The 13,655-nt window shown below is 38.5% G+C and overlaps 1 protein-coding gene across 1 annotated transcript in view; it reads right to left on the bottom strand.

Moving 5' to 3' along the window:
- The window catches only part of LOC150089261 (tubulin-specific chaperone A-like), a 76,158-nt gene that overhangs the window by 44,072 nt on the left and 18,431 nt on the right, over positions 1–13,655 (bottom strand). Inside the window, exon 2 of the mRNA XM_090390407.1 lies at positions 10,797–10,902. Within this exon, the coding sequence (XP_090246533.1) occupies positions 10,797–10,902 (106 nt within the window). The remainder of the gene's footprint in view (positions 1–10,796; positions 10,903–13,655) is intronic.

The following is a 13,655-nucleotide window of genomic DNA, read 5'->3' as shown; positions in this document are numbered from 1 at the left end:
CCACACACTGATGTGTGTGGTAAATTGGTTTTTAGGGATGGGATGCACTCTGTACTTATTCCATTGTGGTGGGAAGTAATGATCAGCGAGGCATCTGTTGTAGATCAAGAGAAGAGGTCTATGATGAAAGAGCTCAAACATTTGATCATAAATTGTGGAATTCCATTCTCCCCAGCAGTGGCTGTTGTGGGAAGGGAATTGATGGCCTGTATGAGCTGCTGCTTCGTGATCTGGATAGTCACTAGGATATCTGATGGGTGTTCATATTCGTGCTGGAGAGTTTTTTTTTTTTTTTTGTTAGTTGTTGGCGCATCGGCTTCTGTGGCCATAATGCACCTCCCAAAGTTTTGCATTTTACTCTGATCCAAGCCCGAGGCAGGTTTTGAACCTGTGACCTTTGGGTTACCAGGCAGGCACTTTACCCACCTGGCTAGCCCAGTCGGCTCTTGAGAGTAGTAGATGGGAGTGCTGTTGTATATGAGAACCTAGTGATGCGTTTAAGCCATTCTTGAAGGTCAAGTATTTGACTGGCTTAGCAATGTGGAACAGCATAGAATGGCTTTCCTTTTCTCAGAGTGCAGTCTAAGTTTTCTTGGATTGCTGCAGCTTTTTTTCGATTAAAGTGGGCCCTGGCATGGGAAAGGGCAATTCTGTCATGACTGTTATTTGAAAGCTTCCATTTCTTGTGCAGCAATTGTTTTTCTTGGAAGCTATTGTTAAGGTTGGGAGTCCACCATGATCTGGAGCGAGGAGTTACTGTTACTTGTTTGGTTGCAGCATAGTCGGTGATGGATTTGATCCAGTTGGACATAAGTGCCACTGCAAGACTGAGGTCGCAGTAAATGAGGACATCCCAGGGAATGCAGGATGCTGCTTCCACAAAGAGTTGAGGATTAAGGTACTTTGGTGCTGTAACATATTTAACTATTTTTTTGTCAGGGATGTTGAAGTTAGGTACCTCCAATAACCATGTCAAGACTATATGCAGGTAATCTGACTGGAAGAATATGATGGGATCGTCATCAGCTGTGCATATGGTAAAACCAAAAACAAGATCCAGTAGATTCAACCCCTGGTGGGATTCTCATTGATCCATGTCATATCAATAGATTTAAAGAACTCACAGAGCCTGACAAAGAGGTGATGGCAGTTTGGAGGCAGGTTAAAATTACCACAAACAAGGTGTTGTGCAGATGGATGAAGATGGTTAAAGAGCCAGTTCCCCAGATCTTCAATGATTTCAGTTGTTGGTCCTGGGGGAATATAAACAGAAGCAATATCTATGTGGCTAGAGTGGAAGCATAGCGAATTGCTTCAAAAGCTTGAGTTGTAGTTGAGTATTCATAGGAGAATATGAAAATATTATACAGTACCGCTACTCCGCCACCTATAGAGTGCTCTCTGGTGGCAGACATGTGGTAACCGGCAACAGTAGAGCAGAAAAGCATGTCTTGATGTGGCTGAAGCCATGTTTCTGCGAGGCAGACGTCAGCGGCCTGAGAGAGAGAGAGAGATCTATTCAGCGTTCTCTAGTTTGTTCCTAATAGACCTGATTATTTTGGAAGTACACCCTAATAACAGGGATTCGCCGAACTTCGGCCCTGACTAGAAGTGTCCAAGGTTGGCATGAGCGAATGGCACAACTCCCCGTGCCACAAGGTGACCAAGCAGCTGAGTTAGTAAGTTAGTACTAACAGAAAAAGAAACAGAAAAGTGGTTTTCTTTTCTGGGCCTCTGCCTACTTGTAGTGAGAAAGAGCTATTTTTAATAGACAAATCAAGAAAAACTGTTGTTAAAACAAAAAAGTAGAATCTATTCGCTGATATGCTCTTTTGAGAAATCACTTTTAGAGATGCTCTAGAATTGCTTGGCTGTGGAATGCTTGGCACCCGGGGCCAATCGCTATGGCTAAGGTACCTAAATCCATCTGGGATTTAGGATTTTCTTACAATTTTTCATGTGTTCACCATTTATGAAATGTTTTGGAAAAATTATTAAACCCTTATCAAATTTTTGTAAATCAGCTGAGTAATGTTGATTACAGTATGGCAAGATGTTTAATGGCAACCTGCTCATAACAATTAATTGGAAGAGTTCATCTTGCCTATCATACTAGTCTTGATTTACATACACTGTTTATTGATGCCAACTCAACCTTTGAGTGTTCGTGTATCCTATTTAATTGAAGTTCTGCAATCATGTTTCAGGATTGCTAAGCCAGTTCTATTAGTATTGGTTAATATCCTATCTGAACCATTTCTGTCCTCTATGAATGATGCAGGTAGTGGAATATACTTGACATCTGTTGGCATTCCTCAAGTTAACATTCTTTCAGCCCTTCTTTCTTTCTTTCTTCTGGTCCTGTCCCATATACTTCATAGTTTTGATCAGGATTCTCCACTGTCATCCTGTGTTAAGTTTTTGTGAATTTGAGACAGGTTTCAAACATGTTTAGCAAACATTTAGCTGTCCTCAGAACAAGGCTTTTAAAGGAATATTGAAGTTTAAGTCAATGTGTGCAAAGTTTCAGAATGCAAAATGATCTTGAAGTGTTTTGTTTTTGCTATGTTCAGCCTCTTATCACCTGTGGATCAACCATTTGGTCTTTGGTAGCTCATTCTAATCTTAAGGTTATACTTATGAGTTCTGAATGTTAAACTGTCTGCTAAAGTAAGGTTCCAAGTGTTATCTTCTAGAACAACTGTTCTAAAGAATCTTGGGTTTCCCATGGCCAAATCAGTTTAGCATTTCCTGATTGAGCAGTTTTAAATCTGTTTATTGGTACTGATAACATTGTCAATCCAGGGAACTTCATTCAGTGGAGAATTTCTGGCAGATAGCTACATAGCAAACTTACACCATGCTTAGTAACATCAAGAAACAAGAAAAATGCTAATTGCTTCTTTAATGAAGCCCTTACATTTTTTAATATGTTGGAAACTGATCCAGGCTTTTAGAGTGCCTGACCATTCTTGCATATATCTTGACTGTTAATCAAGGTCTCATATTCAAGCTTGGTGCACAGATTTAATTTCATATCAAGATCCTTCTGGGAAACCAATACTTAGTTCTCAGCATGTTTGAATTGCTAACAGCTAAGGTGTATCTCTGAACTTGTGTGTTTGTTATTTTTTAATTTCCAGTCTCAATGTGCACTTAATATTGTAATACTTTTCATCTGTAAGCTCCTGAATGTACAGGTGATGCTTTTATCTTACACATTTTGGCAATAAAGTGTACACACACACACACACACACACACACACACACACACACACACACACACACACACACACACACACACACACACACACGTCAGTTATCTGGAATAACTGAGGTCAGACCTCTTCCAGATACCCAATTTTCTGAATAATCGAACTGGAAAATTTTCATGATAATTTTTCGATAAAAATTTAATCTTACCGAAAAATTAAATTGTTTATTTAATTGTAAAGTGCGATTAAATAAACAATCTTACCTGGCTTGTAGAGTGCCCAGTCATTCTTCAATATATCTTGACTGTTAACCTAGTTATGTCATCAAGGAAAGATAAGATTTAATTTGAATTTAATCATAAGGTAAGATTAAATAAATTTAATCTTACCTTATGATTAAATTAAAGTTGCTAGAACAAGTACAGAGAAGGGCAACAAGATTGGTGAGAGGAACAAGGGGGTGCGCTTACAAAGAAAGGCTTAAGTTCTGCAAGTTGCAGCATCTGGAGACTAGGTGTATAAGGATCGAAGTGTATAAGGCCTTGAATATGGTCTGAGCAGGCTCAATGCTGATGGAATATTTCTGCTTGCTGGGAGGGGGGGGGCATAGATTCAAATTGAGGAAAGACAGTTGTAGAATAGATGTGTGGAAGTTTGCCTTTAGCCAGCGGGTAGTTGATTGCTGGAATAGACTTCCATCTGTCATTGTATAAGTTGATAGCTTAAATAATTTAAGGCTGAACTAGACAAACATTTGGAGTGACTGGATGGGAGAAATGGGAAGGGGGTTTTTTTTTTTTTTTGGCTGATGCTGTATAAGCTTGCTTTCTTGCATCATATGCCTCAACTAATGCTAATGTGTACACCATATCCAAAAATTTCATTACGTCATACAGCATGTCGCCCCCACTTTCTTACTATTAAATACACCATGCATTGTCAAACTAATAGATCAAAATTATCTGCAAAAAGCTCTAAACCTCCCAAACACTTCCTAGTTCATTTCACAAATATACGTGGTCTCAGTTCTAATCTCAATGATGTCCACTTCCACTTACAGTCTTCCATACCCCATGTACTTTTTTCTGACAATCTCAGTTATCAGTTGATTCAACCACTGGTCATCTCAGTTGCCCAAATTATTCGCTGTATGATTCCTTTTGCCTCAAAGGTGGCACTTCTGTATATGTCCGTTCTGATATTCCCTGTCAGAGACTTAGTAATTTGGAATCTTCTCTCTTCAATTTTCTCTGGCTTAAAATCTCTCTTCCTCCTCCTGTCAAATTCATCTGTCATCTACCAATCTCTCAACTCCACTAATCACTTGGAACTCTTTGACTTCCTCTCTTTGCAACTTGACTTTCTCCAGTCCAACTTTCCTAACAGTGAGGTAATTTTCCTTGGTGATTTTAATGTTCACAACTCCAGCTAGCTTCCATTTTCTAGCCACACAGACACAACTGGTCAAGATGCTGAGGCTTTTGCAATTACTAAATAACCTTGCACAGATTATTCATTTACCTACCAGAATACCAGACAATCCTAACCGTACAGCCAACACGCTTGATCTATTTCTCACAAAACTCTTCTAAGTACACGGTCAAAGTGAGTGGTCTTTCAGGCACCTCTGATCACAACTTGGTGATTCTCTTCTCCAATGGAGCCTTTATCTCATGGCTATTCCCAATCTCATGTTGTTTGATGTTACAAGAATGCAAAATGGAATGACCTGCAAGATTTCTTTTCTTCTTTTCCTTGGTTGGATTATAGTTTCAAAACTTCTAAAGTCAATGTTTGCTCAGATCGTATCAGTGAAATTATTCTTGTAGGAATGGAATCCTTTATTCCACAATCCACCTTTATCTAAACCTTGGTTTTCCAATAAATGTGCTAAGGCTGTTCAAGAGATGAATGTTGCATATTGTAATTAGCTTGTTTCCAATTCTTCAGTTTCATTTTCTGCCTACACCAAAGCTCGCAACAATTGTAAAGCAGTCATTAATCAGTCCAGGCTAGATTTTGAACAGGCTAAGAGTAGAACACTTGCTTCTTGCCCTAATGGTAGCCAAGCATTCTGGTCTCCTGCCAAAGCTATTGACTGCAACTTTTGTCCACCTCTGCTCCAAACTCTGTCAAAACCAGATGGTTCTATTGTCACTTCAGCCAAGGATAAAACTGACCTGTAGCATCCCATTTTTTTTCCAACTCATGTATTAATGATCTTGGTAAAACACCTCCCACCATTCCCAACACACGCCATTCAATGCCTCCTGTGGTCTTCCATCAAAATGATGTCAGAAGGATTTTGAAAAATCTTGATGCTAAGTAGGCTCTAGGTCCTAATGGTATTTCTCCACTTGTTCTCAAAACCTGCACTCCTGAACTTGCTCCTGTTCTTTGCTGCTTTTTTTTCACTTTCTTATTCCAAAAGTGTTTTTTTTTTTCTTTTTTTGGAAATTTGCTCATATCCAGGCAGTTCCTAAAAAGAGTGACAAATCCCTCCCATCCAATTATCGCCCCATTGCAATTACTTCTACCCTTTCTAAGGTAATGGAAAAATCAATTAACCACCAACTCTTAAACTAGCTAGAAACCTTCTGTCTGATCAACGATCGCAGTATGGATTCCGTCAGTGTCGATCCACTGGTGATATTTATCAGATATAGGTAGTGCAAAAAAAAAAATAATACCGTACATAGTAGGGCCCCCCCTTTGGCTGCATGACAGCCTCAACCCTCCTAGGTATACATTATATGTATTTCCAGTAGGCGTTGGTCATAATTCAACACCCTTTCTTCTGCTAAAGCAGCTGCCACGGTCAGTTTGGATGAAAGCCATTTTGACTGCAGCCTAACCTGACACTACAGTTCACTCCACATGAGTTCAATGGAGTTAAATTCCAGGTTTTGAGCCAGCCAGTTCAACTTTGACATCATTATTCACAAATCAGTCCCTGTATAACATGGAACATTGTTATGCTGATACTTCACAACAGGGCTTATTTCCAAAGTACTACCAGAGGATATCATCTTTTAAGGGCACAAAAGGTGATATAGTTGTACACGTTGGCACTAATGATATTAAGAGTAGGAGACCGGCGGAATTACTTAACAAGTACAGGTCGCTGTTTAAAAAAAGCCATGAATTAGAGTTGAATTTGAAAGTGTCTGCAATTCTGCCCAGACACGATAGGAGGGAGTATATGACGAGAGCCCTGTCAATCAATTCGGCCCTGGAAAGATTGTGCAAGGCTCAAAGGGTAGAATTTTTTTCAGCCTGGTCTGTACTTGTTAACAGGAGAGACTGCTTCTACAGGGATGGGATACACTTAAATAGAAAGGGTGCAAGAATGTTTGCTGATGCTATTGAGGCAGTGTTAGGTGGGTCGGAAACCTGCTAGATTGGGGGGAAACAAGGACTAATAGATTAACAGTAGCCACTGGCAGAGATGAAAGTGATTCTTGCACTGCTTCTATTGGAATGAGCCGCAGCCTGGAAAATAAGATGCAGGATATTTCAGAGACTGCTGGGAATCATTGGGGTACAAATAAACACATGGGTTGTGTTAGGGGAGCTAAGAAAAAGAACAGGTGCATATATACTTGCGTGTACACCAATGCTAGGAGTTTAGTAAATAAATTTGATGAATTTGAGGTATTGCTCAAAACATCAAAGGCAGATATTGTGGAGATTTCAGAGACGTGGTGTCACACAGATATAAGGAATGCAGAACTGAAATTTGGGGAGTACAATGTCTACAGAAAGGATAGACAGGATAGGAATGGAGGAGGGGTTACGCTATTAGTTAAGAAATACATCAAATCCAAGGAAGTGAAGCCAGTCGACATTGCTGGACAGTGCAGTGTCGAGTTAGTTTGGTGTGACTTAAGCATTGGGAGATCAAAATTGAGAGTAGAAGTGTGCTATAGGCCTAATGACTCTGATGAGTATTATAAGAAACTGTACAGGGAAATAGAGTGGGCCAGTAAATCAGAGAGTCTTATAATGGGCGATTTTAATTTCCCAGATACTGACTAGAATTTGGGGGTTGGTCACTCACACACTAGCAAGGCTTTTGTGGATTTATTGGATGATTGTTTTCTACATCAGCATGTTCGGGAGGCAACTAGAGGGAGTAATACTCTTGATTTGATTATCAGTAGTGATTCTTCATGCATTAAGAATCTGCAGGTAAATGAACCACTAGGTGGCAGTGATCACAGTGTGCTGAAGTGGGATTTACTCAAAGAGGTAACTACCATCAAGGGTAAAGGGAAGGGTTATTGCTTTTGTAAAGGCAACTACGATGGACTGAGACAGTATTTAAATTCTATACAGTGGGACCAACTGATGATGTTACCAACAGCAAATTCCAAATGGGAAGCATTCAAAGAACTTATCTTGGAAGCTACTATTCTTTACATACCAACTAAGAAATATTGTTCAAGGTTAAGGCCTAAGTGGATGTCAGATGAACTAATGAGACATATGACAGAGAAGAAAAATGCATGGGATACATACAAATTAACACGTGACACACAAGCCTATGATAGATACAAGTTGATCTGTAACCAAGTTACAAAGGAGGTTAGGCAGGCGAAGACAGATTACGAGAAATCTTTGGCAAGGGATGCAAAGAAAAACAGCAAAGAGTTCTTTACTTGTGTAAACTCTAGAAGGAAGGGGATGAATCAGATTGGTCCACTTGATATCAATGGGTCAACTGTTGATGATCCTGCTCAGGTAGCTAACAAACTAAATGAATATTTTGCATCGACATTCACACATGAGAAGTTATTCAGCGAGGGGAATGCCAGAGGTGTATTCAACTCTGGCAGTAAGCTAGAGAATCTTGTAATAACTGAGAGTAAAGTGGAGGAGAAATTGTTGAAGATAAATACAAGAAAGGCACCTGGGGTGGATGGGATCTATTCAGTTATATTAAAGGAGGCAGCAAAGGAAGTAAGCAAACCCTTAGCCATAATTATGAGAGCTTCCTTGGACTCAGGGGAAGTACCCATGGACTGGAGATGTGCAAATGTGACCCCAATTCACAAAGGAGGATCAAAGGGCGACACAAGTAATTAGAGACCTGTTAGTTTAACTTCTGTTTCAGGGAAATTAATGGAGGCACTGGTTAAAGAAGCATTGCAGGATCATCTAGACAAGACTTCAGTTATAGCTCAGACACAGCATGGGTTTGTTAAGGGGAAGTCTTGCCTGACCAATTTGATTGGATACTATGATGCAGTCACAAAAGAACTGGATGCAGGGAATAACTTTGATATTATATATTTGGATCTTAGAAAGGCTTTTGATACTGTTGCACATGGAAGACTGCTGCACAAATTGGAGCAGTGTGGCATTGGAGGCAAATTGCTGCTATGGATAAAGGGGTGGTTGAGGGGGAGAAGACAGAGTGGTAATCAATGGACACTGCTCATCGTGGACTAATGTTATTAGTGGAGTCCCTCAGGGTTCAGTATTGGGTCCATTATTGTTTTCTGTATTTATAAATGATATTGATGATGGTATATCAAGCTTAATGTCCAAGTTTGCAGACGATACGAAGGTTGGCAGGGTTGTCAAGGACACTTCTGACACTATGCTACTGCAACAGGATCTGGAAAGGTTGAGCAGATGGGCTGAGAAGTGGCAAATGAAGTTTAACATTGACAAATGTAAAGTACTACATATGGGAAACAGCAACCCCATAGCAACGTATCAACTCTGTGGTACTACACTGACAGTGGTAGAGAATGAAAGGGACCTGGGGGTGGTTGTGCAGGCAGATATGAAGTTTTCTGAGCAGTGCAGACGGGCTGCAAGAGTAGCTCATGGTGTATTGTCGATGATATATAGGAATTTTTCTAGCAGGGATAAGGAGGTGATTATTCCCTTGTATAAGGCAATGATCAGGCCACACCTAGAGTACTGTATACAGGTCTGGAGACCTCATTTCAAGAAGGATGTAGAGATGCTGGAACGAGTACAGAGAAGGGCAACAAGATTAGTGAATGGAACAAAGGGGTGCTCTTATGAAGAAAGAGCTTAAGTTTTGCAAATTACAGTGTCTGGAGACTAGGCACCAGTGAGGTGATCTGATAGAGGTGTATAAAGGCTTGATGGTTTGAGCATGCTCAATGCTGATGGGATTGTTCCTCTTGCTCAGAATAATCACCTGAGAGGGCATAAATTCAAATTGAGGAAGGACAGATGTAGGATAGACGTGAGGAAATTTGCCTTTAGCCAGCGGGTGGTTGGTTTGTGGAACAGACTTCCATCCCTTGTTGTGGAAGTTGATAGCCTAAATAAGTTTAAGGCTCAGCTGGACAGGTATTTCGAACGAACAGAGGGGTGAAGTGGAAGTGGTTATTTTTTATTTATTTATTTTTTAATTATTATTTTTTTTTTTGGATGATGCTGCATAAGCTTGCTTTCTTGCATCAAATGCCTCTACTAATGCTAATGTGAGCAGATAATTGTTCAAAACATCCAAATAAGTCAAGGACTTGGTGATTTCAGGCACTACCACTAATGGAGCAAATCTAAACCATCAGGCTACCACTACCAAACTTTCTGATCATGAAAATACACTCCAACAGGAAGCACTCTTGCATGCACAAGCAATCTCCACAATAAATACATTTATTAAAATGAAGAAATATATATCATCCCATAGCAACTATGCCAATGTATTAAAGTCTATGAAAGTCAGGAATGACACTAATCTAAACACCATTTTGCATTCATGACTGCAATATTGGGCTTATTAGCACTGCTCTACCACTGAACTCAAGGCCATGCAGCTTCCTACAGATTGCAAACGTGCTGACAGATGTTTCTGTCCTCTTTGATAAAGTTTTCCACTGACAACGTGTGGGAGATAATAACTATCCTCTTTATGGTTTGCCAAACATGTTCTGTGAGTTCTGAAGGCTATCCAGACTTTTTTTCATTGAGGTATCACTTATGGTTTTCCATCTTTGAATAACATCCACCACAGTGGATTTTGGGAGATTCAAATGAGTTACAGCTACATGCACAGAAAGGTTATTACTGATGGGGTATTTAATCACCATCCCATTTGAAAATAAAAGTTCTGATCCATGGCCCATGCTTTTAACAAATTTCTGCTGACCATGATTTATATTGATATATCTGAGCTGATAGGAATTCAGGGAACTTCTGAGATAGTAGGTAATATTCACTGAGGAGTGTCCAAATACTTTTATTTGTGTAGCATATATTAACAAGCTCATTTTTTCTCTCAGAACAACCCCCCCCCATCCTTTTTGTTAACAATTATTCTCCCTACCCATATCCATGTGGCACACAGTATGCAGCAAATTCATATTAAACATCAAGGGGTTTAGGTGTAATATTCTGTATAGGGTTCACTTATTTATAAACCAAATTTTAAAAAGAAAAGACGTAGAACATTATAACTTCCTGCAGCATCTGTTATTAAATCCAATAAAAGTAAATTTTGTGGCAGATTCCATACCATAATTTTTTTTAATTTGGAATTGGAATAACCCTATAAAAATATCCCATGATTAAATCATATTTTCAAAATACCTGTTTCCTAAGTTCATAACTGTCTTTTTTTTCAGCTTTCATTTTTTCTACATAAGCTTTTTGCTCTGAGGCCTCCTTCTCATACATTGCTTTTTCTTTTGCTAACCTATAAATAGTTTTAAAAATTAAAATTTATAAATATATTTAATCTGACATGTAAAAGGGTCTGATTATACACAAGTACAGAATTAAATGAAGAACACTTTGTTATGTAAAACATGGGATGCATTTAACATTACTATAATTGTTGCAAAACTGCTAACATATTTTATACATTTATCATGTAAACAATCATTAATCTAGCCATTAATGTTATCTTAATCTAGCAGCTGAGATATCTTAATCTTTCAAACTTAGAGCAAAGTTGACACATTTGTTATTTAAATTTCTTGTAGTTATGTTATTCTAAATTTACCATTAAATGCATACCATATTTTATGTAGCAAGTTAAATTCTTCAACTAGTTCACTGAATTTATTCAATGATATTATTAACTAAATTGCTACATAAAATATGGTATGCATTTTATATTAAATGCATGCCATATTTTATGTCCTTTTTCCTCATTCAGTAAACATTATTAAAAAGTATTGTAAAAGTACTACATAGCCTAATTTTGTATTTATAAATGAAAAACCATGGTTGTGCCTTACATGTCCAACACTGTTCTGTAAGTCATATAGGATGAAGCCTTCACCCTAACTTTATCCGTTTTTTTTTTTTATTATCTGCTATACCATTTTGTATCTTATACATTGTGGATATATTCACTCTAGGATGCTGAGTTTTTTTACAGTGCTTACTTTCCCATTGATGAAATCCCAAAATTTTTTGAAAATCAGTTTGAGACTGGTCAGGAGACAAATTGAGATTGTGAGATTGGCCCCATCTGTTTTGACTTTGTTTTCTCATCTCATGTCTCTCCCTCACCACTACTTTCTCTCCAAAAACTGTTTGATGCTTAACACTCTCCATCAGAGAGTTTTGTTTTTTAGGTTTTTTTTTTTTTTTCCCCATTCTCAAATTAAAATATACACTTTAAATAAATGCAATATACTTCTCTATTGGAGCACTGCATTTTATTTACAGTAGTATAATACAAAGGCAACTAATTAAGAACCCTGCAATACAAGATCATTATGCACTAAACAGCAAACTTAGTTTCTTCACTGCCATATTTAAAACAAGATTATGCCCTACCTATACAATGTTTTATATCTCTTGTAGCATGAGGCTTTTTCACACTAAATTTAATTGCTTTTTTTTTTTTTTAAATCTGCTGTACTACCTTGAATCTCACATACTGTGGATATATCATTTGACTACATTGTTAAGGTCTTTGCAATACTTATTTACCCACTGATGATACCCAAAAGAGTCAAAATCACAGTTTAAGACATGTTAGGAGAAAGACATGTTAGGAGAAAAACAGAATGTGAAATTGAGAGAATTTAGCCTCTTTTGATTCACACTGTTTTCTTTCTTTCTTGTCTCATATCTATATTGCCTTTCTGCCTTCAAATATTTGCTTTCTTCTACTGTCTAACAGGAGCCTCTGTAAAAATGAATTTTTTCCATCCCAAAATTCAAAACAAGCAGTATGGATAATGGCATCCTCATTTAGAGCGGTCTGGAGTGCAATCTAATGAGAAAAATGCAACCAAATAAGGCAGGTGTATTAGCAAAGGCACACGATGCAAGAAAGCAAGCTTATATAGCATCAGCCAAAAAAAAAAAAAAAAAAAACCCTTATTTCACCCATCCACTCGCTCCGAATGTTTGTCAAGTTCTGAATTGAACATTTAAGCTATCAACTTTTACAATGACAGTTGGAAGTTTGTTCCCCGAATCAACCACCCGCTGGCTAAAGGCAAACTTCCACACATCTATCCTACAACAGTCTTTCCTCAATTTCAATTTATGCCCTCTCAAGCAATTATTCTGAGCAAGAGGAAGAATGCCATCCACACTGAGCATGCTCAAACCATTCAAGGCTTTATACACCTCAATCAGATCACCTCGCAGGTGCCTAGTCTCCAGCCACTGTAATTTGCAAAACTTAAGCCTTTCTTCATAAGAGCAACCCTTTGTTCCATTCACTAATCTTGTTGCCTTTCTCTGTACTCATTCCAACAGCTCTACATCCTTCTTAAAATGAGGCCTCCAGACCTGTATACAGTACTCAAGGTGTGGCCTGACCATTACCTTATACAAGGGGATAATCACCTCCTTATCTCTGCTAGAACAATTCCTGTATATCACTGACCTGACACCATGAGCTACTCTTGCAAACCGTCTACACTGCTCAGAAAACTTCATATCTGCCTGCACAATTACCCCCAGGTCCTTTTCATTCTCGACCACTGTCAGTGTGGTACCACAGAGTTGATACGTTACTCTGGGATTACTGCTTATGTAGTAATACATTTGTAGTACTTTACATTTGTCAATGTTAAACTTCATTTGCCACCTCTCAGCCCATCTGCTCAACTTTTCTAGATCCTGTTGCAGCAGTGTACTGTCATTAACAACCCTGCCGACCTCTGTATCGTCTGCAAACTTGGACATTAAGCTTGATATACCATCATCAATATCATTAATGAATACAGAAAACAAGGATGGACCCAACTCTGAACCCGGGGGAACTCCACTAATAACATTACTCCACAAAGAGCAGTGTCCATTGATTACCACTCTGTCTTCTCCCACTCAATCATCCCTTTATCCATAGCAGCAATTTACCTCCAATGCCAAACTGCTCCAATTTGTGCAGCAGTCCTCCATGTGCAACAATATCAAAGACTTTTCTAAGATCCAAATATATGATATCAAAGTTGTTCTTTGCATCCAGTTCCTTTG

Source organism: Mastigoproctus giganteus, chromosome 2 (assembly GCF_048544385.1).
Source record: "Mastigoproctus giganteus isolate SK-2022 chromosome 2, ASM4854438v1, whole genome shotgun sequence".
In the NCBI taxonomy this organism is placed as follows: Eukaryota; Metazoa; Arthropoda; class Arachnida; order Uropygi; family Thelyphonidae; genus Mastigoproctus; species Mastigoproctus giganteus.
Note: the sequence above shows the minus strand (reverse complement) of the source record. Positions and strands in the feature narration are given on the sequence as shown.